A 24,924-nucleotide genomic window follows, 5' to 3' on the forward strand; every position below is an offset into this window, starting at 1 on the left:
AAGTTAGTCCTGTCCATCTCTGTTCTACACGTTCATTCAGCTTGGGTTCAGACCTGTGCTGGGGACACAGCAGAGCCCTGAGGTATCACAGGCTGGTGGGGAGAGAGATATATACACTTCATTAATAGTCCAAGGACCAGGAGAGACACCCATAGAGGGAGAGAGAGGGAGGGCTTCAGAAGAAGTGGCCTTTGAGGGGCTGTCATGTGCCAGACTCTTGACTCCATGATGAGGTCCTGGTCTTTGCCTCCCAGGACAGCTCAGAACAGGGGAAGCTGTGGATCAGCACATGATGTCATAGGTGGTGAGGAGCCACAGAGGGTTTCGACACAGCCAGATTTGTGTGTGTTTGTTTGTTTTCTGCTCCAACTCTCTCCTTTGGGAAATAGATGCAAGGAAATGAAGGGACTTACCTGTGAGTCACAGCTGGGACCAGAACTCAGAGGGGTCCAAATGGGTCCAAATGCCTGGAGTCCTTTGTTTCTGCCCCTCCTCTGTGCCCCCCCTGTCTCTGGTCCTCCCCTGAGTTCTCAGTTCCTGCCTCTTCCTCCTCTCTCTCCAGGCTCCTACTTGATGGTCAATGCTTCCCAGCATGCTCCAGGCCAGCGGGCCCATGTCATTTTCCAGAGCCTGAGCGAGAATGACACCCACTGTGTGCAGTTCAGCTACTTCCTGTACAGCCGGGATGGGCACAGCCCAGGCACCTTGGGCATCTATGTGCGTGTCAATGGGGGTCCCCTGGGCAGTGCCGTCTGGAACATGACAGGATCCCATGGCCGTCAGTGGCACCAGGCTGAGCTGGCTGTCAGCACCTTCTGGCCCAATGAATATCAGGTGGGCTGTGTTCAGTCTGCGGTCAGTCTGTACTTGGGGGGCGGGTAGAAGGGTGTCAGCTGGAGGTCAGAGTAAGCAAGTGGCCAAGGTTGGAATTAGTCTGTGTTTAGCATCAGGAGTCAGTCTGTGGTCAAGGTCACTAGCCAGTCTGTGGTCAGCACTGGGTTATTCAGTGATAGTTCAGTCTGGATTCAACATCAGGAATAGGAATAGCTATGTTAATAGGGATAGTTTATGGCTGGGGTCAGGATGAGTTGGAATAGTGCTGACTTGGAACCCCTGTCTGGTTGGGAAGAGTTTTGTGGCTCGAAGGTAATTGTCCGGGGTTGGGATAGAACCCCTGGCCTAGACCTTGTTAGCTCTGGGCACTGACACCCCCTCCAATAACCAGCTGGCTTGGTATGGAGAGTAATTGTGAGCTGGGGTGACCTCCGCTCATTGAGGAGGATGGGGCTGGAGCAGAGCTTAAAGGGGGCTCTTGTGGGCACCTCCCCAGGCAGGGCTGAAGGGCTGTCAGCATGACAGGGACCCTCCTGCCTCCACCAGGTGCTGTTTGAGGCCCTCATCTCCCCAGACCGCAGGGGCTACATGGGCCTAGACGACATCCTGCTTCTCAGCTACCCCTGCGGTGAGTCCCAGTTCACTGGGGAACATTGGGGCACAGGGTGAGGGGTGCAGGCGGCCGCGGCTCCTGCTGACAGGAAATGCAGGCCCAGCTCACACCACAGCTCTATTCCTGCAGCAAAGGCCCCACATTTCTCCCGCCTGGGCGATGTGGAGGTCAACGCTGGCCAGAACGCCTCATTCCAGTGCATGGCGGCGGGCAGAGCAGCGGAGGCTGAGCGCTTCCTTCTGCAGGTGAGTGGTGGTGGAGGTGCAGGGGGACCTTGCACAACTTCCTATGAAAAGTGCTGGCTCTCCTGTAGAGTACTGAGCCCTTCCTTCATTCTCCAGCACCATACATGCATCCTTGTTTTTCTAGGCTCTGCTCTGCCCTCTTGTGTGCCCTGTTCCCCAAGGACAGAGCACGGCTCTCTAGGATCCCCCAACCACATCCTCTGTCAAAGGCAGAGCTACCACATTCCCTTAATCAGCCCCACATCTCCTGTTGCTGGTTCCAGAAACTCCAAATGACTCTGTGTGGTAGGGACGGCTAAGTGGGGCCAGGACATTTACCACGCCCCTCACCCGGGCCAGAGCGAGATCTGGACCCTTCCTCCTTGGCGCCCCTGACCCTGTGGCCCCTCTCCCCGTGCAGCGACAGAGCGGGGCCCTGGTGCCCGCTGCCAGCGTGCGGCACATCAGTCATCGGCGCTTCCTGGCCACCTTCCCGCTGGTTGCCGTGGGCCGCTCGGAGCAGGACCTGTACCGCTGCGTCTCCCAGGCCCCGCGTGGCGCGGGCGTCTCCAACTTTGCAGAGCTGATTGTCAAGGGTGAGCCCTGGGACGCTTGCGGAGGGCGGCACCTGCACCCCCGAGGGGCGGGGCGGGCGAAGGAGGGCGCAGGGTCTACCAGAGGGCGGAGTCTTGTCGGGGGCGTGGCCCATGGCCGGGTAGGTAAGGCAGGGTCTGACCCCGGGCGCTGTCTGACCGAGGGCCCGGCTTACGGAGGAGCTAATATCTCACCCGAGATAAAGAAGATCGGATCAAAAGGTAGTCTGACTGAGAGGTGGACCTGCGTGGCGGTTCAAGATGTGAGCCCAGCGAGGCGGGATCTGGCTGTAGGGCCGAGGGTTGACCCCAGTTAGCCCTTGGAGGCGAGGACTTGGGGACTTGGAAGGGAGTGAGGGAGAGGGTGTAGGCTGAGAGGTGAGGGTGAGGCCAGCTTTTGGAGTTGGTTGCCCCTTAGGGCCTGGGGGTTTAGTGCCGAGAGGCAGTCTAGTTGAGGGCTTGGGAGCTGCATAAGGAGCCTGGAGGGACCAGAAGGGCTCTTGGGGATTTGGGTGAGGTGAGCTGAGGCTCAGGGACTCACAACGGCATCCATCGGCTCGCTTCTCCCCCAATCTCCTTGCAGAGCCCCCTACTCCCATTGCACCCCCGCAGCTGCTGCGCGCTGGTCCCACCTACCTCATCATCCAGCTCAACACCAACTCCATCATTGGTGACGGGCCGATCGTGCGCAAAGAGATTGAGTATCGCATGGCGCGCGGCCCGTGGGCCGAGGTGCACGCGGTCAACCTGCAGACCTACAAGCTATGGCACCTTGACCCTGACACGGAGTACGAGATCAGCGTGCTGCTCACACGTCCAGGCGATGGCGGCACCGGCCGGCCGGGGCCGCCCCTTGTTAGCCGCACCAAGTGCGCAGGTGGGTGTCTCCTGGCTCCACTCCCATCTCCGGATACTTGGGTATGGACTCAGGGCAACTGAAGGGTGAAGCGCACATTCCCAATGGTAATGTGGCCTAGATCTGTGCTTCAAACACTTTCTAAAACATGATTTTCCCTCAGTCCCTCTTAGGGTAAAGAAAATAGTGATGGCTAACACTTCACTTTGTGATGGACATATACGTGCAGCACACAATTTATTGACTTAAAACTCTGAACACCATAATCTAGGCACTCTTGGCATACCCATTTTACAGATGAGGTGATTGAGGTACAGAGATGGTAAATGACTGACTTGAAGTTATACAGCTAGTAAGTAGCAGAGCAGTAAGGGATTGGAATCCTTGACTGACTGGCTCCAGAACCTGTGTTCTTATTATTTTTTTTTTTTTGTCTTTGTGTATTTTTTAGGGCTGCACCTGGAGCATATGGAGGTTCCCAGGCTAGGGGTCTCATCAGAGTTACAGCTGCCAGCCTACGCCAAAGCCACAGCAACTCGGGATCCAGGCAGCATCTGTGACCTACACCACAGCCCACAGCAATGCCAGGGATCGAACCTGCAACCCCGTGGTTCCTAGTCAGATTTGTTAACCACTGAGCCACAACAGGAACTCCAGAACCTGTGTTCTTAATTCTAACATGATATCATCTAGATACAATAAACCAGTAAAAACAATAAAGTGGAAGTGTGTTATTAAATTCTAGCTGGATTCTATTGTCTGGGCATTTGAGCCTGAGCTATGCTTTTCCTTGTTTAAAAGGGTAAAACAGCTGTTACAGGCAAGAGCACACCTGCACCAGAGGAGACTCTTGTTTGTTTGTTTAATCAGAAGAGAAATTGAAGACAGCACAGTTTTCTTACTCTATGATTTCAGCTTTTTTGTTGTTGAATTTTCACTGCAGTATGAAAGATTTGTATGCAGTTGTAAGAAAAAAATACAGAGAGATTTTCCTATACCCTTTGCCCTGTTTCCTCCAAGAGTAACATTTTGCGAAACTGTTGTGTATCACATGCAAGATAACGGACGATGATAGGCTCCACAGATCTTGTTCAGACTTCCCCAGTTTCTCTTGTCCTCATTAGTGTGTATTTCCTTCTGTACAGTTTATCGAATGTATTGGTTTGTGTTTTTACCACCACAGTCAAGATACTGAACTATTCAGTCAACTTAAGCGCCCTTCATGTTGCTCTTTTATATCCACACTCATTTCTGTCCCTTCCTCTACCCCCAACCTCTAGTAACCACTAATCTGTCCTTCACTTCTAAAATTTTCTCATTTCCAAACTGTTATATAAATAATTAAATCATACAGTATATAATCTTTTGGAATTGGTTTTTTTTTAAATTTGGTAACAGCTTTCTGGAGAGATATACTTAACATCTCATAAAATTCACTCAGAGGGAGTTCCTGTTGTGGCTCAGTGGGAAAGAATCTGATTAGTATCCATGAGGACGCAGGTTCGATCCCTGGCCTCGCTCAGTCGGTTAAGGATCCAGCATTGCCATGAGCTGTGGTGTAGGTTGCAGGTGAGGCTCGGATCTGGCGTTGCTGTGGTGTAGGCTGGCAGCCATAGCTCCCATTTGACCCCTAGCCTGGGAACGCCCATACGCGGCCCGTGTGTCCCTAAAAAAAATTCCTCATTAGAATGTACAATTCAGTGGTTTTTAGTATATTTACAGAGTTGGGCAATCATCACCACCGTCAATTTTAGAACATTTGAATCTCCCCCAAAAGGAAACATTGTATCCTTTAGCAGTCTACCCTTCCCCTCACTTCCCCTTAACATTTCCTGCCCTAGGCAGCCCCTAATTTATTTTTGTGTCTCTATAGATATCGCCTCTTTGCGGACATTTCACATAAATACAATCATATAATACGTAGCCTTTTGTGGTTGGCTTATTTCATTTAGCATAGTTTTTCAAGGTTTATCCATGTCGTGGTATACATTAGTACTTTATTCCTTTTTATTGAAGAATAATATCCTATTGTCTAGGCATAACCTAAATTTACCCATTTATCAGGCAATAGACATTTGGGTTGTTTATACATCTTTGTTATTATGAGCAGTATTGCTATGAATATTAATGTACAGGTATTTGTGTGGACATGTTTTCATTTCTCCTGGATTTATAGCCTGTATATATGTATATATCATATGGTAACTATGTTTAACCATTTAGGGACCTGTTGGACTCTTTTCCAACATAGCCACACCCTCTACATTCTCATCAGCAGTGTATTGAGGGGGTATTTTCTAATTTCTGTGCATTCTCACCAACACTTGTTATTGTCTGTCTTCTTAACCCTTTTGGTGAGAATGATGTGGTGTCTCATTGTGGTTTTGCATTTCCCGAGTGATTAATGATATTGAATATTTTTTTCATGTGCTTATTGGCCATTTGTATGTCTTCTCTGTAGAAATGTCTATTTAGGTTCTTTACACACATTTTTTTTTTTTTTGTCTTTTTAGGGCCACACCCATGACATATGGAGGTTCCCAGGCTAGGGGTCAAATCGGAGCTGTAGCTGCTGGTCTACACCACAACCACAGCAACTCGGAATCCGAGCCGTGTCTGCGACCTCCACCACAGCTCACGGTAACACTAGATCATTAACCCAGTGAGCAGGGCCGGGAATTGAACCTGCGTCCTCATGGATATTAGTCAGGTTCGTCAACCACTGAGCCATGACGGGAACTCCAGATTCTTTACACATTTTTAAGTTGGTTTTTGTCTTTTTATTATTATTGAGTTGTAAAAGTTCTTTATATATTTGGGATACTAGACCCTTATCAGATATATTTGCAAATATTTATTTCCATTCTGTGGGTTGTCTTTTAGTTTTCTTGATGGTGCCCTTTGAAGCACAGAGCTTTTCAACTTTGATGAAGCACAATTTATTTTTTCCTTTGTTGTTTGTGCTTTTTGATGTCATCTCTAAAAACCACTGCCTAGGAAGGTCCCTTGTGGTGCAGTGGGTTGGCTGCAGCTGTGATGCAGGCCACAACTGTGGCACCAAATCAGTACCTGGCCTGGAAACTTCCACATGCTGCAGGTGTGGCACCCCCTCCCCCCAATCCCCCCCCAAAACCCAATAGACATTGCCTAACTCAAAGTCATGAACACTTATCGCCCTCCCCCCTTTTTTCCTTAGAGTTTTATAGTTTTAGTTCTTACATTTAGGTCCTTGATCCATTTTGAGTTAATTTTTGTATGTGGTGTAAGCTAGGAGTCCAGTCTCATTCTTTTGCTTGTGGATATCCACTTGTCTCAGCATCATTTATTGAAAAGACTATTCTTTCCTCATTGAATTGTTTTGGCACTGAAATTGGCTTTTTTGCTCAGCATAATTCCCTGGAGATTCATCCAAGTTGTTGTGTAAATCAATAGTTAATTCCTTTTTAATGCTGAGTAGTATTCCATGATGTGGATATAACAGGGTTTATTTAACCATTCATCTGTTACAAGTAAAGCTGCTATGAACATTTATGTACAAGTTTTTGCATGAACATAATTTTTCATTTTTTTCTGGGATAAATGCCTGAGGGTGCAGTTGATGGGTCGTATGGTAATTGCGTATTTAGTTTTATTGGAAACTGCAGGAGTGGCTACATTGTTTTATATTCTCACCAGCAATGTATAATTGATCCAGTTTTCTGTGTCCTTGCCAGCATTTGGTTTGGTCACTTTTTAGAATTTTTTTTTTAGCCATTCTGAGAGTTCTGAGAGGTGTGTGGGTTAATATCCATTCTGTTTTTGTTATTGTTGTTGTTGTTTTGTCTTTTTAGGGCCACATCTGAGTCACATGGAAGTTCCCAGGCTAGGGATCGAATTGGAGCTGCAGCCACAGCAACACCAGATCTTAGCCACATCTTTGACCTACACCACCACTCAAGGAGACTCCAGATCCTTAACCTACTGAGGGAGGTCAGGGATCAAACCTGCATCCTCATGGATGCTAGTCTGATTGGTTACCCTTGAGCCATAATGGGAACTCTTCCCATCTTGGTTTTAATTTGCATTTCTTTAATGCCTAGAGATGTTGAACAGATTTTCATATGCTGTTTGCCATCTGTATATCCTCTTTAGTGAATCATTCATGTCTTTGCCCATTTTCTAATTGGACTATGCATTTTTTTATTGTTGAGCTTTGAGAGTTTTTTACATAGTCTAGATACTAGTCCTTTGTTGGGTACATAGTTTAAATATTTTCCCCTGCCTTTTAGCTTGTCTTTTTATCCTCTTCACCTGGGCTTTCACAGAACAACCATTTAAAAAAAATTTTTTTTTTTGGTCTTTTTGCCTTTTCCAGGGCTGCATGCGCGGCATATGGAGGTTCCCAGGCTAAGGGGTCTAATCGGAGCTGTGGTCACTGGCCATAGCCACAGCCACAGCAATGCCAGATCCGAGCTGCATCTGTGACCTACACCACAGCTCACGGTGACGCCGGATCCTTAACCCACTGAGCGAGGCCAGGGATCGAACCTGCAACCTCATGGTTCCTAGTCGGATTCGTTAGCCACTGAGCCACAATGGGAACAATGAATTTTGATGAGGGCCAATTTATCAAAATTTCCTTTTATGAATTATTGTGTTTTTGGTGTCAAGTTAAAGAACTTTGTCTAGCCCTAGATCCCAAAAACTGTCTTTTATTTTATTTTTTTTCTAGAAGTGTTATAGAAGTTCCTATTTTGGCTCATTGGGTTAAGAATCTGACTCATATCCATGAGGATGCTGATTTAATCTGACCTCACTCAGTGGGTTAAGGATCCAGTGTTGCCATGAACTGTAGTATAGGTCACAGACGTGGCTCAGATCTGGTGTTGCTGTAGCTGTGGTGTAGCCTGGCAGCTGTAGCTCCGATTTGACCCCTAGCCTGGGAACTTCCATGTGCCACAGGTGTGGCCCTAAAAAGAAAATAAATAAATAAATAAATAAATAAAAGTGTTAAGTTTTACCTTTAAGTTCATGATCCATTTTTAGTTAATTTTTAGATAAGCTGCACAGTTTAGGTCAACATTTAGGTATTTTTTGCCAATCAGTAGTCTTAAGTGTTTTTCAAAGCTGATCTGAGAACCATCTAAAATACAGTTTAATGCCACATTTGGAGAGACCTTTGGGTGGTGGGTAAGACTGTTCCAGTGGAAAGGGCTTTCTGGTTGAGGGATCTGAGTCAGTCAGGTTACTTAACCGCTCCGATCTTTAGTCCCATTGTTTTATAAAATGGGACTAATGATAAGATAATCTTTACCATACAGGCTAAGTGCGAAGATGCATTCAACAAATGTTTATTGAGTGCCTATTATGTGTCAGGTACTATTTCGTTGCTAGGGATATAAGATTGTGACAGAGACAGACAAATGCCGCTAGTGTGTGGGTTCCTTGTGCTGGAACTCTGCATGGAACCCACATTCTAGTGGGAGGAGACTTTAAACAAGTGAAATATTGTCAAATGATGATCAGAGCTGTGACAAATGAAGCTGGAAGGGGGATGGGGTGTGGGGGTAGGAGGATTGTTATTTTTAAGAAAAGCTCAGGGACCGTTTTATGGAGAGGTGACATTTGAGTAGAGACCCCAAGGAGGTAAGGGGTGGAGCCACACAGGAAGCTGGAGAAATTGCTCGGGGAAGGGACATTCCAGATGGACCTAATAGCAGGGAGGTGTGTAGCATGCTTGGCATGTGTGGGGAGTGGTAAGGGGACCAGTATAACTGTGGTCTAGTGACAGAGGGAGAGCTGGCAGGAGGGGAGGGCAGAGTCATGCTGGGTATGGGGGACTCAGAGCCTCTTTGTTTCACACTGGGTGGGCTGGGGAACCAGTGCAGCTTTGTTGAGTGGGGGTAACATCAGTTACTCTGCTTAAAAGGATCACTTTGGTCCTTTTGTGGAGAATAGATGGTAGGAGGGCAGGGGGACCAGAGGAGAGACCAGTGAGGAGGCCACTGCAACAAGTCAGCTGGGAGATGGTACAGACCGGGAGCTGGGAGGAAGTGGTGATGGGGGTGAAAAGTGATTAGATTCTGGGTTTATTTTGAAGGTAGAGCTAACTGCATTTGCTGATGGATTGGATAGGCAGTGAGAAAGGGAAATAGAAGTCAAGGATGGCTCCAAGCTGTTGTGCTTGAGTAGCCGGAAGGATGGTGTTATCATTTACTGCGCGGGAGCAGACTGCGTAAGGAGCAGGTGTGATGGGTGTCGTAGATCAGGAGTTCTGTGTTGGAAATGTTGACTTTGAGATGCCTATTAGACATTCGAGTGGAGAGATCCATCAGGCAGATGGATTTACTAGTGTGGAGTTCAGGGAAGAGGTTTGGGCTATAGATATAAATTTGAAAGTCGTCGGTATAGACATGGTGTAGATGGTCTTTAAAGCCACGAGACTGGATGAGATCTTTTATGCTGGTGGTTCACAACCGCGGGGTAATTTTTGTCTCCCAGTAGATATCTGCGGTGTCTGGAGACATACTGGTTGTCACAACTGGGGGTGGGGTGCTAATGGCATCTAAAGGGTGGAGGGAGCCAGGAAGCTGATAAACATCCCAGTGTTTAAACAGCCTCCTCAGCAAAGAATGATCTAGTCCAGAATGTCAAGAATGCTGAGAACCCCTGATTTAATGCTTAGATTTTAGGGAATAAGTGTAGATGGAAAAGAGGGGACTAGTAAAGCCTGAACCCTGGGGCCCTCCAGTGTTTTGGTTAAATGCAGGTGTAAATGCATTTAAATGTCTGTGAAATATAGTGCCTAACACTCAGAAAGCACTCCGAAAATGACGACTATGTTTGTTAGGGTTTTTTTTTTTTTTAACTCTTCAGAGGCAGTTCTGGTCAGATATTTAGAATAAAAGAAACCATAGCCAGGGCGTCCACAGAGAATCTCTCTTCCACTCCCCTTAGTGTGTAGATGGAAGGACTGAAACCCAGAGAGGGGAAGACACTTGCCTGTGATCATACAGTGAGTTAAGAACCCAGGTTTTGGAGTTTCCATGGTGGCTCAGTGGGTTAAATGACTAGTATCCATGAGGATGCTGGTTCGATCCCTGGCCTCGTTCAGTGGGTTAAAGGATCCGGTGTTGCCGTAAGCTGCGGTGTAGGTTGAAGATGCAGCTTGGATCTAGTGTTGCTGTGGCTGTGGCTGGCAGCTGCAGCGCCAACTCTACCCCTAGCCTGGCTTGGGAACTTCCATATGTTGCAGGTGCAGACCTAAAAAGACAAAAAAAAAAAAGGAACCCAGGTTTCATGGTGATAGCTGTTGATCATTTCCATTTTATAGATGAGTAAACTGAGATTTAGAGGTTTAGTCATTTGCTCAAATCTCCATAGTGAGTCCGTAGCAGAGTCAGAACCAAAATTTGCATGTCTTGATTTCCAATCTGGTGTCTGAAACCACCACTGGGAACAGCAGCAGCAACTGCTGTCGTGGCCCGAGCGCATACTATGTGCCGGGCACTGCTAAACACTCTACACTGGGAAAGGCTGGCCAGGATGGAAGCTGGAGCAGGACCAGACAGACAGGGTCCAGACAGCTCACCCTGCCCCTCTTAATTACATGCTTCTCTTCGTTGACATCACCACCCCCTCCCTGCTTAGGCGCCTCAGCCTGTCGTTGTTTTGCTGCTGGCCAGCTGTGTTGTCATCTCTCTGTCCCATGAAACTCCTGTCCACAATATTATTTACTGTAAAAACAATAATAAAACACCAATAGAGGGCATTTTAAAAAAATCACTGTAAACCTCCCATTCTAGCCCAACAGCTGTTTCAGTTTTCCTGTCTTCTCCAAATCTCTGCCCATATGCCTACAGTACACATTTCACACCCTTGTCACTGGATGTAGAAAGCATTCTGTATTCTGCTTCCTTTGCTTAGGGTTGTTACATGTGTTTTGTTGTTTATAATTATGCTTATTGGCTGTAGAAGTCTGCCAAGTGTCTCCATATGGCTGGACTATTTGTCTCTAGATTCCTATTATTATAAATAATACTGTATAGAAAAATTTAGTGCTTATCATACACTATCTCCTCCGTGAGTTTTTTCTTTAGGATAAATAGTCAGAGGTGGTTTAAGAAACAGCTTTGACATACACTGCTTTTTTTTTTTTTTTTTTTTAATGTCCACACCCATGGCCTATGGAAGCTCCCAGGCCAGCAATTGTATCCTAACTGCAGCTGCAATCTACGCTGCATCCTTAACCTTCTGCACCCGGCCAGGGTCAAACCTGAGCTGCCACAGAGACAACGCTGGATCCTTAACCCACTGCACCACATTAGGAACTCCTTGACACATATTGCTTTAAAAAATGGTTGTACTGGAGTTCCCATCGTGGCACAGTGGTTAACGAATCCGACTAGGAACCATGAGGTTGCGGGTTTGATCTCTGGCCTTGCTCAGTGTGTTAAGCATTGCTCGTGAGCTGTGGTGTAGGTTGTAGATGTGACTTAGATCCTGTGTGGCTGTGGCGTAGGCCCGCAGCTGCAGCTCCAATTCGACCCCTAGCCTGGGAATCTCCATATGCCGAGGGAAGTGGCACTGGAAAAGGCAAAAAAAAAAAAAAAAAATATGGTTGTACTAATTTATACTGCTACTCTAAAGGGTACTGCTATATATATGGGTGTATCTCACCCTTAGCATGCACATAGTTAATTAATTAACCAATGGCTATAGGGTAGGTTCACATCATCTCATGTAATTCTCACATTGCTTTTCAAAGTAGCTGTTGTTACATCCCCATTTTCTAGTCAAGGCACCTGAGGTTCAAAAGGGGGTTCAGTCCCTTGCCTGAAGTCATAGAACTAATGAGAGGTGGAGATAGGATTTGATCTCTGGAACACTTGACTCCACTCCAAAGCCTCTTCCTCAAGAAATAGCTGGATGGGAAGTTCCTCTGTGGCGCAGCACATGAAGGATCCGGCATTGACCCAGATATGGCGCAGGTTGTAACTGCAGCACTAGTTCGATCCCTGGCCTGGGAACTTTCACGTGTCAGAGGGGTGCTCCCCGCCGCAAAATGTTGAATGTTTCAGGGTTGTTGAATCTGCCTTAGCATCATTATAATCAACACATTTTGGCCTAATTTAACAGATGGTAACTGTTAGCCTTCTTGTTTAAACGTGCATTTTGACCTTTGATCTCTGAGTCCCCTCCAGCCCTATGGAATTTAGAGGGGTGGGACTTCATGGTCCCCAAGTTCTGTTTTGCCAGTGTGGACTGGCAGCCGAGGAGAGTGTGTCTGCCTGCCAGATGGTTTTTGAAAACACAGAGAGACTCATGAATTCACACCCCTCAATCAACATATCAGCCTGTAGTCAACAAACTATTTGAGCCTCTGGATCTGCCCAGATTTGTGCAGGGTGGGGAGAGAAGAGAAAAGTGAGCTTGCTTTTCAAAGACCCTCCGTCTAGCGAGGTGGGTGGGGACTAACAGAGCTCTTGGAGAGTGACAGAGCCAAGCACAAGGGTGAAAGTTTCATCCTCCAAGTTAGAGGTTGCTATTTTGTGCCCTGCAAAGTGGTTTTTAAAAACCTGAGTAGGTTGCCAGTATTTAAAAATCTGGAGATTTCACAGAAACATCTGAATTTCTGGCTTCTCTTAAAAAATGGGAGGCCCTGGCAATCCTGAGCCTATAGTCCTGCATGGCAATGTCGTCTGGGGCTGAGTGGCAGCTGCCTCCTTTTGGATGGGACACTTACTGTCTTGTTTGTCATAGTCCTGACCCAGCCTGTGCCATTAGTTTACATGTAACTTTTCATGCCCTTCTGTAAGTGCTGCAGGAGGGCAAAGGAGGCAGTGTGCTTTGGCCAAACCTCAAAGAATGTGGGGCAAGTTTTCCCCGGGGTAGGGATGGTGTGAACAGAGCTGCCAGGAACCGAGATCCACTCTCACTAGTGCAAATAAAGCCATGGTGCCTGGCCTCCTATAGACACTTTGGGACAGGGCACTTGGGGCAGGCAGAACTAGAACCAGAAAGTCAGGGAATAAAGCAAGGACCTCTCAACAAAGTGGCACATAAAGTCCACCCACTCCTCTTTAAACGCATAAGAATGATGGGTTAAACAGAACCCTACAGAAAAACATTTCGCAAATCTCTGTGGGCCGGGAACAGGAGAGAAAGCCCAAGCGTGGTAAGTGGGCTTGCAGCTGGCAGCCCTCAGGTTGCAGGGAGCAGGGAGGCAGCCCTTTAACATTTCTGTCAGGTGGGGATCAGGTCTATTTCGTTTGCGGGGAGAAGGGAGCCAGACTCTCCATAAGATGTCGAGAAGGTAGGCCTTGCTCCCAGCAGGTGCTGAGCTATCTCTTTGGTGATCTGAGGTATGACTGGAGACTGCCACTTGCTTGTGGTCCAGGGAGGGAAGGAAATCTCCTGGGTGGAAGCGGAAACTTGCCCTGTGTTGACCTTGGGGCCAGCGTCTTAAGCTGAGCTACCTATTCACTCCCAAGTAAAAAGCAGCCTGATGTTTCTCTTTGCATCTTCTTTGTAAAGAGTATCCTGAGCCAGATTAATCATGTGAAAAACAATAGTAGGGTGATACTCAATCATCCTGAGGTCAAGCAACAGCATCTTCTCTCTGGTTCATTAGGGCATATCCGGAGTTGCTCTACCTGGGAACACTGTGCAGGTGTCACAGAACTTGAGGGTGATGAAACTGCATTTCACAAACTGCAAGGGAGAAAAGGATCATTAGTAATCTTGGCTTCCATCATTTTATAGCTGAGGAAATTGAGGCTCAGAGATTTGTGCAGGATCACACAACTGGTCAATGCAGATGCAAGACTGGGGCCTGAGCCAGTCTTGGGCTCCATCCTGGCTTTGCTTCAGAAACCTTGATTTCTTTACTTATAAAATGAGGATAACTCTCTGGTCTTATGGAATTATCGGGGGCCGTAAAGCACAGTCATATGCACCTACTTTGTGTTGGAGTAGCTATCTCTCCTGAGGCATTGGTGTGATTTATTTTTTAAGGTTTAAAAATTTTTGGACAGGAGTTCCCTTCGTGGTGCAGTGGTTAACGAATCCGGCTAGGAACCATGAGGTTGCGGGTTCGGTCCTTGGCCTTGCTCAGTGGGTTAAGGATCCAGTGTTGCTCGTGAGCTGTGGTGTAGGTTGCAGACGTGGCTCAGATCTTGCGTTGCTGTGGCTGTGGCATAGGCTGGCAGCTACATCTCCGATTAGACCCCTAGCCTGGGAACCTCCATATGCCGAGGGAGTGGCCCTAGAAAAGGCAAAAAGACAAAAAAAAAAATTTTTTTTTGGACAGCGAATTCCTTATGGGGGACAGAATAGTGATGGTTAAGAGTGTGGATTTTGAAGCCAGCCTGTCCAGGTTTGGGTCCCAACTTCATCGCTTACTGTCTGTGTGGGCAAGTTACTTAATCTCTCCTGTGGGCCTCCTTTTCTACATCTGTGTGACAGGGCTGATAATAACACCTGTCAGTTGGATTATAAAGAGGATTAAATGGGATAAAACACTGCCTGGCACATATGAATCCCCTAATAAATGTTAACAGCCATTATCATCATCATTGTCATCATCATCTAACAGATTATTTCCCTTTTTGCTTTGGCAGCCAGGGAACTCACCACCCAATTCGAAGCTTATCTTTATCTCCACATAGGACCTAATGGCATACATTTCTATTTTCCTAACATTCTCTGGCATTATTTAACTAATTGGCTCTCACTTCCCTCATCATCCTGACTTCTCTGTATTATTATACTGTATATATTATTATAAGCTGTCTTAGAATAAGTTTGGAATTAATAAATTAAGAAAAATATAGCAGTTATTTGATTCAGGCTATCTTGACATCCTCTAGGATGATCTTGAAATAGTGAAATTATTAAAAAATTCTAGCTAATTTTTTCAAGAGCCTATTGTGTATGAACCATTGCTGCATATGCTTTGCATGTATTGCCTTAAACCTCAGAGCCATCCTATGAGGTAGGGCCTATTGCAGTTGGCATTTGGCCTGTTGGGGCCTATTGGGAGGGCATTTTGCTGTTGAGGAAACTCAGGCTCAGAGAGGAGGAACAGCTTAGCCAGGGGTTGCCAGCTGCCAGCAGCCAAGCTAGGATTCAGATATGGCCCCCACCTGACCCCAAGCACACACTTTCCCTCCCTGTTCACTGTTTGGGGGGTGGGGTGCGGATCCTTTGGGCTCCTGGGGGCAAAGGAGGGTTGATTTCGGTTAGTTGACTGGTATTTTCTCTCCTGTCCTACTTCTCTTCCCATTTCTTCTGTCTTCTCTCTCTGCTTCTTCGGTTCCCCAGAGCCCATGAGGGCCCCCAAAGGTCTGGCTTTTGCTGAGATCCAGGCCCGCCAGCTGACCCTGCAGTGGGAACCGCTGGGCTACAATGTGACACGTTGCCACACCTACACCGTGTCCCTGTGTTATCACTACACCCTGGGCAGTAGCCACAACCAGACCATCCGAGAGTGTGTGAAGATGGAGCGGGGTGTCAGCCGCTACACCATCAAGAACCTGCTGCCCTACCGGAACGTCCACGTGCGGCTCGTCCTCGCCAATCCTGAGGGGCGCAAGGAGGGCAAGGAGGTCACCTTCCAGACGGATGAAGATGGTAAGAGCTCCCCCTGCTTCCCAGTGTCCTCAGAGCCTCTCATAGATACTCCGTGTCTGAGACTGAACTTTCTATTTTTTTGCTTAGGATTAAGCCAACCGTACAACAACAAAGTACTGATACGCATATCTATTTTCTGGAGCACTTTGGCTTAGATTGGTGTAGTTTCTTAAATGTTTGCGAGCGTTTAATGTGGGCCTGGAGTTTTCTTCAGGGCAGTGCTTTTTTTTTTTTTTTTTTTTTTTTTTAGGGGCAGCACTTGAGGCATTTGGAAGTTCCCAGGCTAGGGGTTGAATCGGTGCTGCAAATGCCAGCCTGCACCACACCCACAGCAACACTGGATCCTTAATCCACTGAGCGAGGCCAAGGATCAAACCCGTGTCCTCATGGATACTAGACAGGTTTGTTACCACTGAGCCGCAACAGGAACTCCAAGCAGTGTTAATAACAGTTTTAATTTTTAAAATAGGTGTGGGAATATTCAGATTCTTTTTTTTTTATGATTTTTGTTTTTTCCATTGTGGTTGGTTTACAGTGTTCTGTCAATTTCTACTGTACAGCAAAGCGACCCAGTCCTTCAGATATATATATATATATATATATATACACATACATACATTTCTTTTTTTCACATTATCCTCCATCACGTTTCATCACAGGTGATTGGATATAGTTCCTTGTGCTGTACATCAGGACCTCATTTCTTATCTACTCCAAATGTAATAGTTTGCATCTGTTAACCCCAGACTCCCAGTCCATCCCACTCCCTCCCCCTCCCCCTCAGCAACCACAAGTCTGTCCTCCGAGTCCATGAGTTTCTTTTCTGTGGAAAGTTTCATTTGTGCCATATATTAGATTCCAGATATAGGTGATAACGTATGGTATTTGTCTTTCTCTTTCTGACTTACTTAGTATGAGAGTCTCTAGTTCCATCCATGTTGCTGCAAATGGCAATAATTCATTCTTTTTTTATGGCTGGGTAGTATTCCATTGTGTATATATGCCACATCTTAATCCGTTCATTTGTGAATTGACATTTAGGTTGTTTCCATGTCTTGGCTATTGTGAATAGTGCTACAATGAACATACGGGTGCAGGTATCTTTTTCAAGGAAAGTTTTGTCTGGATATATGCCAAAAGTAGGATTTCTATATTCAGTTTTCTGAGTTACCTCATACTTTTTTCCATAGTGGTTGTATCATCAGATTTTCTATTCTTTTTTTTTTTCTTTTTCCTTTTTTCGGCCGCATATGGAAATTCCTGGGCCAGGGATCAAATCTGAGCCACATCTTCAACCTACACCCCAGCTGTGGCAACATGGGTTCCTTAACCCACTGTGCCATGGTGGGAACTCCCCAGATTTTCTATTCTTGTATCAATTTTGGTGTACTGTGTTTTTAAGGAAATTGTTCATTTCATCTAAGCTGTCAAGTTTCTTGACATAAAGGTGGTTATAATAGTCTCTTATTATATTTATTTAACATCTGTAGGATCTGTAGTGCTCGCCCCCTCTTTATTCCTGATACTAGTAATTTGTGTCTTTGTTTTCATGTTCATTGTTGGTAGGAATGTATACATTTTATTAATCTTTCCAAAGAGACAACTTTTAGCCTCGCTTATTTTTCTTTCTGTATATTTGTTTTCTATTCTTTCTTTTAAAAAATACCTTCTTTGGAATTTTGTCAGCTGTTCTTTTAGCTTTTTGAGGTGGAAACTTATTAGATCATTGATTTTGAGCCTTTATTCATTTCTGATATGCACATGTAAAGCTATAAATTTCCTAAGCCTTGCTTTAGCTGCATCCCACAAATTTTGATATGTCCTGTCTTCAGTATCATTCAGCTTAAAATATTTTCTAATTTCTGTTATGATTTCTTCTTTGACCCAAGAGTTATACAGGATTATGTTGTTTGATTTCTAAGCAGTTGGGATTTTTCTGATTGTCTTTTTTGTTATTGACTTCTTGCTAACTTCTACTGTGGTCAGAGTACATTCTCTAATTCTCTTTTGAAATTTTTTTTTTTTTTGTCTTTTTTTTGCTATTTCTTTAGGCTGCTCCCGCGGCATATGGAGGTTCCCAGGCTAGGGTTCGAATCGGAGCTGCAGCCACTGGCCTACGCCAGAGCCACAGCAACACGGGATCCGAGCAGCGTCTACAACCTACACCACAGCTCATGGCAACGCCGGATCATTAACCCACTGAGCAGAGGCAGGGACCGAACCCGAAACCTCATGGTTCCTAGTCGGATTCGTTAACCACTGTGCCACGACGGGAACTCCTCTCTTTTGAAATTTGATCCTTGCTTTACAGCCTGTCATATGGTTGAATTTTGGTAAATGGTCCACTTGAAAAAAATATGCATTCTGTCATTGTTGTTGGTTTTTTTTTTTTTTTTTTGCATTCTGTCATTGTTGAGTACACTGTTCTACATACATCTAGCTAATATTTATTGCGAACTTACTACACGTCACGCACTCTTCTGAATGCTTTTCATACATTAATGCATATGCTCCTCATGACAACTCAGTGTAGTTATTTACTATTACTATTCCCATTTTGCAGATGAGGTCATAGATGGGTAGCAGAACTGGGTTTCAAACCTGGGCATCTGTTTGAGAGTTGTTTTTCTTAATAGCTACACTCCTTGGTTAATATTTCTTTTCCAAAAAAAGAAAAGGAGTTCCTCTCGTGGCCCAGCAGAAATGAACCCGACTAGGAACTATGAGGTTGCAGGTTCAATCCCTGGCCTTGCTCAGTGGGTTAAGGATCCAGCGTTGCTGGGAGCTGTGGTGTAGGTTGCAGATGCAGCTGTGTAGGCTGGCAGCTGCAACTCTGATTTGACCCCTAGCCTGGGAACCTCCATATAGTGCAGGTGCAACCCTAAAAAGTAAAAAAAAAAAAAAAAATTCTTTTTTCCTTTTGCTTTCTCCTCTTCTCCCCCTCCCCTCCCCCTCCTTCCATCTCTCCTCCTCCCCCTCCTTCCCCTCCTCCTCTTCTCCATCCTCCTCCTCCTGCTGCTTCTCTTTCTTCTTCTTTTTCTTCCTCATATGTGCAGTTTTCTGTTCTGCACAGCAGTGGCCCAGATACAAAATGCAACTCCTTTCTCGATTTCCAGAAAACCCCACTCACCGTAGGCACTGTGTGTGCCCTATGCCCTGTGCTGATGTACTGAGGATTTTCTGGGGTGGAAGTGAGGACTGGAGGAGTTTACTCTGGATCATTGCAAATGCAGGGAAGGAAAAACTGAACTTTCTTTCTTCTACCCAGCTTAGGTTGATTGGCTGGGGCCCTGTAAATTAGACTGAAAAAAGGCAAGTTGATGAGAGAAAAACAAACAGGAGTTTGTTTATTATTATTTATTATTTAAACAGTTTTTAAAATTGATTTACAATGTTGTGTTAGTTTCAGGTGTACAGCAAAGTGATTCGGTTATATATATATATTTTTTTTCAGATTATTTTCTATTTTAGGAAACAGGAGTGGTTTAACATGTCCCTTGCACCTATATAGTGGAGTATTCAGTGATGTGTAACTCAGGGAGTGGTTAGGACTTGGGCTTATAGTTTGTTTTAATAAACAAACAGTGAAATTTTAAAGAAGTGATAAGACAAAGGAAAAGGACTTTGAGGGAGTTCGCGTTGTGGCGCAGTGGTAACGAACCCGACTAGTATCCAATGAGGGCGAGGGTTTGATCCGTGGCCTTGCTCGGTGGGTCAAGCATCCGGCATTACCCTGAGCTGTGGTGCAGGTTGCAGACCAGGCTCAGATCCCGAGTTGCTGTGGCTGTGGTGTAGACTGGCAGCTGCAGCTCCAATTCGACCTCTAGCCCAGGACTTCCAAATGCCACAAATAAGTGGCCCTAAAAAAAAAAAAGGAAAAGAAAGGAAAAGAAAAAGACTTTGAGCTTCTAGGGGCAGCAAATTAGAAGTCAAATATATGGGGAAACTTGGAGTTCCTGTCGTGGCGCAGTGGTTAACGAATCTGACTAGGAACCATGAGGTTGCAGGTTCGATCCCTGGCCTCACTCAGTGGGTTAGGATCCCGTGTTGCCGTGAGCTGTGGTGTAGGTTGCAGACGCGGCTCGGATCCCACGTTGCTGTGGCTCTGGCGTAGGCCAGTGGCTACAGCTCCGATTGGACCCCTAGCCTGGGAACCTCCATGTGCTGTGGGAGCCGCCCAAGAAATGGCAAAAAGACAAAAAAAGAAAGAAAAAAAAATGTATGGGGAAACTAATAGTAGTTGGTAAAGTTTGTTATGTAGATTCCTCCAGACTGGTAAGGGTCTAGAGTTTTCTCAGTGATTAAATTCTGTCCTTCTTGGTCAAGAGGGGAGGGGAGCACCTTTACAAATTTATATTCTATTTTTAGGCAAATAGGGGGAGGGGAGAGATTTTTTCTTATCTATGCTCCTCTATTGCTGTCTCAATTCGGCTCAAAATAAGCCTTGTACAAGTGGTACATTTCAGGGTGGCGTATTCTGCTACCCTTCCCAAGTAACCTCAAGCTGAACATCAGACCACTCCATTCTTCAAACTGTTGATCTTTCCTTTCTCTCCATAGAGGGTATATTGTCGTGGCTGTTTCACCCCAACCCGGGCCAGGCCTCGCTTGGGCCACTTGGCTTTCCTTTTTTCTTTTCTTTTTTTTGTCTTTTTTTTAAGGGTCACACCCTCAGCATATGGAGATTCTCAGGCTAGGGGTCAAATTGGAGCTAGAGCTGTTGCCCTACACCACAGCCACAGCAATGCAGGATCCAAGCCGTGTCTTTGACCTACACCACAGCTCACGGCAACGCTGGATCCTTAACCTGCTGAGCAAGGCCAGGGATCGAACCTGCAGCCTCATGGCTACCAGTCAGGTTCATTTACAACTGAGCCATGATGGGAACTCCTCTTTCTTCTCTTTCTATCCTCCTCCTCCCTCCTCCCAATAACTTCTTATTATTTAATATTTTTACTTTTCCCCGAAGTATTAGTGTAATACTTAGGGAAAATGTGCTTATCTTAAGCGGTCAGCTCAAGGCATTCTCACAGATGGCACATATCAGGATACCCAACACCCAGACCAGGAGAAAGCAACACCAGCAGCCCAGAAGCCCCCCTTCATGCACTGTCCCACTCACAACCTCCCAACGGTGACTGCTATCTTACCCTGCAATGCCACAGATTATTTTCTGCGTGGTTTTGAACGTTACATCAACGGACTCATACCATGTATGTTCTGTTTATAACTGGCTTTCCCTCGGCTTTATGCTTGAAGGGTTCAGTCAATGTGTACGTACAGTTCTGGAGAAGTCATTCTCATTGCTGAATAGTCCATTGTGTGAATATACCACATTTATTTATCCTATTTTCTTTTATTGGGCATTTGGGTTATTTACAGTTTTCAACTATTTTAAATTGTGCTGCCAATAGAATCCTTGTAGATTCTTTTCTTTCTTTTTTAAAAAAGATACGTGTATTCCTAATGGGTTTATGCCTAGGAGTGGAACAGATAGGTTGTAGGATATGTGTTTATGATAAGTAGCTATGTCTTGTTTTCCCATGTGGTGGTATCAGTTTACACACTCACACTAGCAAGTATGTGAAAATTTCAGTCGCTCTGCATCCTCACCAACACTTGGAATTGTCTTTTTCATTTTATCATTTTGGTGGGTGGATAGTGGTGTCGCCTTGTTTGTTAAGTGTTCATTTTAACCCAAGGCCCTTGAGCTGTTATTGGTTGTTACCTTGGTTTCTGCATTCCCCCACCTTAGGAGTTTAGCTTCCCCACAATGGTTTATCAAGGTGTTTTCCCAAATGAAGATGATTCTTTTCCCAGAAGAAATTCCTTGAGCCTGCTATTAAGATGATACCTTAAAACAAAAACCAAGAGTTTCTGTTGCGCCTCAGCAGGTTAAGGATACAGCGTTGTCTCTGTGAGGATGCAGGTTGGATCCCTGGCCTTGCCTAGTGGGTTAAAGATCTGGTGTTGCTATGAGCTGTGGCATAAATCACAGATGCAGCTTGGATCTGGTGTTGTCGTGGTTGTGGCATAGGCTGCAGCTGCAGCTCTGATTTGATTCCTGGCTTAGGAACTTTCATATGCTACATATGTGACCATAAAAAGAAAAAAAAAAAAAAAAGACCCAATGAAAAACAAACCAAACCAAATCATACTGGAAAGGTTATATGCTCAAATGTTAGTAGTATTTCTGGGTTGAATTTTCTTTATGTTTATCTTGATTTTCTTTCTTTTGGCTTTTTAGGGCCTCACCTGTGGTATATGGAGGTTCCCAGACTAGGGGTCTAATTGGAGCTACAGTACCTACACCAGAGCCACAGCAACCCAGGATCCGAGCTGCATCTGCCAATCTACACCACGGCTGACAGCAACGCCATATCCTTAACCCACTGAGCAAGGCCATGAGCCCACGACCTCATGGTTCCCAGTTGGATTCTTTTCTGCTGTGCTACGACAGGAACTCCTTATTTTTATTTTCTACTTTGAACGTATTGTTTGTGTAATTAGTAATTTATAGACAAGAAAACATCTCCACCCATACACAACCCTGCCACTCTCATGCAATTGTTTTCATTTTTCTGGCAAATTTTCTATATTTTCTGAAAACCAGTCAACTGGAACAAAATAGGAGCATTCAATCTTCTTTGCCGAATGCAACCTGCACAGTGATGAAGATGCCAGCTGCCCTTTTCAAGTACTCAGGCGTAGGCTGAACCATATGGTAGTGCTGATATTTGCCTTGAGGCTTTATGCACATCACATCCTTTAATTCTGATGAAGGAGAGGTTGTTAGCATTCCCATTTTGCAGATGAGGAAGCCGAGGCTCAGCGAACCTGAGTAATCCAAGTGTACCAGCTGGGAAATAAGCAAAGCTGGAACTGGAACCCAGGTGTCTGGTTCCAAAGCTTGATTTCCCCTGTCCCACGTCGCCTTTCCCTTCCAGTGCCTGGTGGGATCGCAGCCGAGTCTCTGACCTTCACTCCCCTGGAGGACATGATCTTCCTTAAGTGGGAGGAGCCCCAGGAGCCCAATGGCCTCATCACTCAATATGAGGTGGGTTCTGGACCTATTACAACTGGGGCCCCTGGTGGAAGGTGGGCCCACAGGTTGGAAAGGGAGGTGCATGGGGTGGGGGAACAGAGATGAATCAGTGGGGTTCCTCAGCTGTGGCTGGGATCTGTGCCCTGTGAGTTATGAGTCAGGGGCCCTGAAGGCAGAAGAGAGAGGCGAAGGTGCCCAGAGGCCTGGGCCTCTCCCTTTTGCCCAACTTTGTCCATAGCACACCTGAACCATGATGGGTGCGAGGCTGCAGGACCAGTGATGCCTTTCCTCATCCCTGTGCCTGCCTGCCTGCCCGTTCTGCCCCCAGATCAGCTACCAGAGCATTGAGTCGTCAGACCCGGCAGTGAACGTGCCGGGCCCACGACGTACCATCTCCAAGCTCCGCAACGAGACCTACCACGTCTTCTCCAACCTGCACCCAGGTACCACCTACCTGTTCTCCGTGCGGGCCCGCACTGGCAAAGGCTTCGGCCAAGCGGCACTCACTGAGATCACTACCAACATCTCAGGTGAGCCCCACCGGACCCGGCCTGGCCTCTTTGGAGGGGGCCCAGCATCCCTGGGTTCTGTGGGGAGGGGGTGGGGCTTCATGGAGGTGGTGACGGAGAACGCCTGCTGAGATAAGTGTACCATTTAGAAGTTGAGGTCAGGGGTCAGGGAGGATTAAACCATAGGGGTCTGGAGATGAGGGTCTGTGGATTTGGAGGGCTGAGGTCAGGGGTCAGAGAAGCTCAAGTCAGAGGGAACAGGAGGCTGTGGCTGAAGGAGAAGCGATCTGAGGATAAGGGTCAAGGAGGCTGGAGCCCTGGCCTTCCTGGTCCAGTGGCCAGGCTCTAAGCTTATGTCCTTGTCCCCTTCCCCAGCTCCCAGCTTTGATTATGCTGACATGCTGTCGCCCCTGGGCGAGTCTGAGAATACCATCACCGTGCTGCTGAGGCCAGCGCAGGGCCGCGGTGCGCCCATCAGGTGGGGACGCCTGTGTGGAGGGGCGGGAGGTCAAGGCCGTAGGGAAGAGGCTCCTCCTCTGACCCAGAGCCCCCCCAGGCCAGCCACCCTGGTCCTCCCTCAGTCTTGCACTCAGAGTTCAGAGTGTCATGAGGAGGACGTTCTGCGAGGCCACGAGGTGTCTGATGGTGACTGTCATGAGACCTCTGGACAGTGTCCAGCCTGGAGAGGGGACTGTTCAGGCCTCTCTAGAGGGTCTCCCTTCAGACACCTTGGAGAATTGAACCCTGGGGGCCTTATTTCTTCCCAGCTTTTTCCCTGGAGGGTCCTGTCTGGGGAGACACAGGGACGGGCTTTGCAGAAGGCGAGGGCAGCCGGCCACATAGGGCTGTCTCTCAGGAGGGGCCGAGAGCCTGCTTCTCCACCTCCTTCTCTGCAGAGGAAGTTGATGCCGTAGTGGCTGCCTTCGTTGGGGAGAAGGTGTTGGAGACAAGATGGGGTGTGTGTGAAATGAAGACATTTGATGTGTGTGTGTGTGTGTGTGAGTGTGTTTGTGGAACGTGTGCACATACTTCCCATTAGCCAGGCATCATGTCAGGGACTTTACCTGCACGTGTCATTTTTTATCCTCAAGGCAGCCTGTGGCCTGGGTTCTAGTACCCATATTTTACACATCAGGGGACAGGCTCAGAGAGCCTCAAGAACTTGACCCCAAGGCCACACAGCTGGTGAGTGATAGGGCTGGGATTTGGAAGCCGGCTCTGCCTGCAAAGCTGGTACCTTTCCCTGAGGTCACAGAGCTGCCCTGCCCCTCTGGTCCACCATAAAGGTCATAAAGGAGAGGGTGACAGCCCGCATTGGGCATGGGAGGGTGTTCCTAAGGCCCCCAAGAAGGTCATGGGTTGCCCAGGTGTTCCTGACACGCCCTCACTTCCCTCCTCTCCCCTTCTCTTCTCCTGCTTTCCCTCCCCTGGATTTTCCACTGTAAAGCCTGCCCTGAGCTGATTCCTAGACCCTCAGGGGAGACCCAGGAAAAAGGCTGGGCATCTCAGGGCATTTGGCATTTTGCAGGAGCCTCAGGGCCCTGGTGCCACTGAATCTGGAAGGAGCTAGGCAACCCAGCAGCACCTCTCCTTTCCTTGTCTCCTTGAGGGATCCCGTGAGCAGGCCCCATCAGCGTT

At 46.8% G+C, this 24,924-nt stretch overlaps 1 protein-coding gene across 20 annotated transcripts in view; it reads left to right on the top strand.

Annotated features, from left to right (window-relative positions):
• Positions 1 to 24,924, top strand: part of PTPRU (protein tyrosine phosphatase receptor type U) — a 90,379-nt gene that overhangs the window by 19,031 nt on the left and 46,424 nt on the right. For all 20 annotated transcript variants that reach the window (XR_014807360.1, XR_014807361.1, XR_014807362.1 and 17 more), the window contains exons 3-11: positions 563 to 834; positions 1,381 to 1,462; positions 1,577 to 1,692; positions 2,093 to 2,267; positions 2,848 to 3,141; positions 15,424 to 15,732; positions 22,680 to 22,789; positions 23,106 to 23,307; positions 23,662 to 23,764. Coding sequence is in view for 14 of the 20 variants with exons in the window: in XM_021095724.2 (XP_020951383.2) it covers positions 563 to 834; positions 1,381 to 1,462; positions 1,577 to 1,692; positions 2,093 to 2,267; positions 2,848 to 3,141; positions 15,424 to 15,732; positions 22,680 to 22,789; positions 23,106 to 23,307; positions 23,662 to 23,764 (1,663 nt within the window). In the remaining 6 variants the exon portion in view is untranslated. The remainder of the gene's footprint in view (positions 1 to 562; positions 835 to 1,380; positions 1,463 to 1,576; positions 1,693 to 2,092; positions 2,268 to 2,847; positions 3,142 to 15,423; positions 15,733 to 22,679; positions 22,790 to 23,105; positions 23,308 to 23,661; positions 23,765 to 24,924) is intronic.

The sequence above is a fragment of the Sus scrofa genome, chromosome 6 (genome assembly GCF_054392235.1).
Source record: "Sus scrofa isolate SSC_HxYL_T2T_F1_AM1 chromosome 6, Sscrofa_HxYL_maternal_Yorkshire_Landrace_v2.0, whole genome shotgun sequence".
NCBI classification, from domain to species: Eukaryota; Metazoa; Chordata; class Mammalia; order Artiodactyla; family Suidae; genus Sus; species Sus scrofa.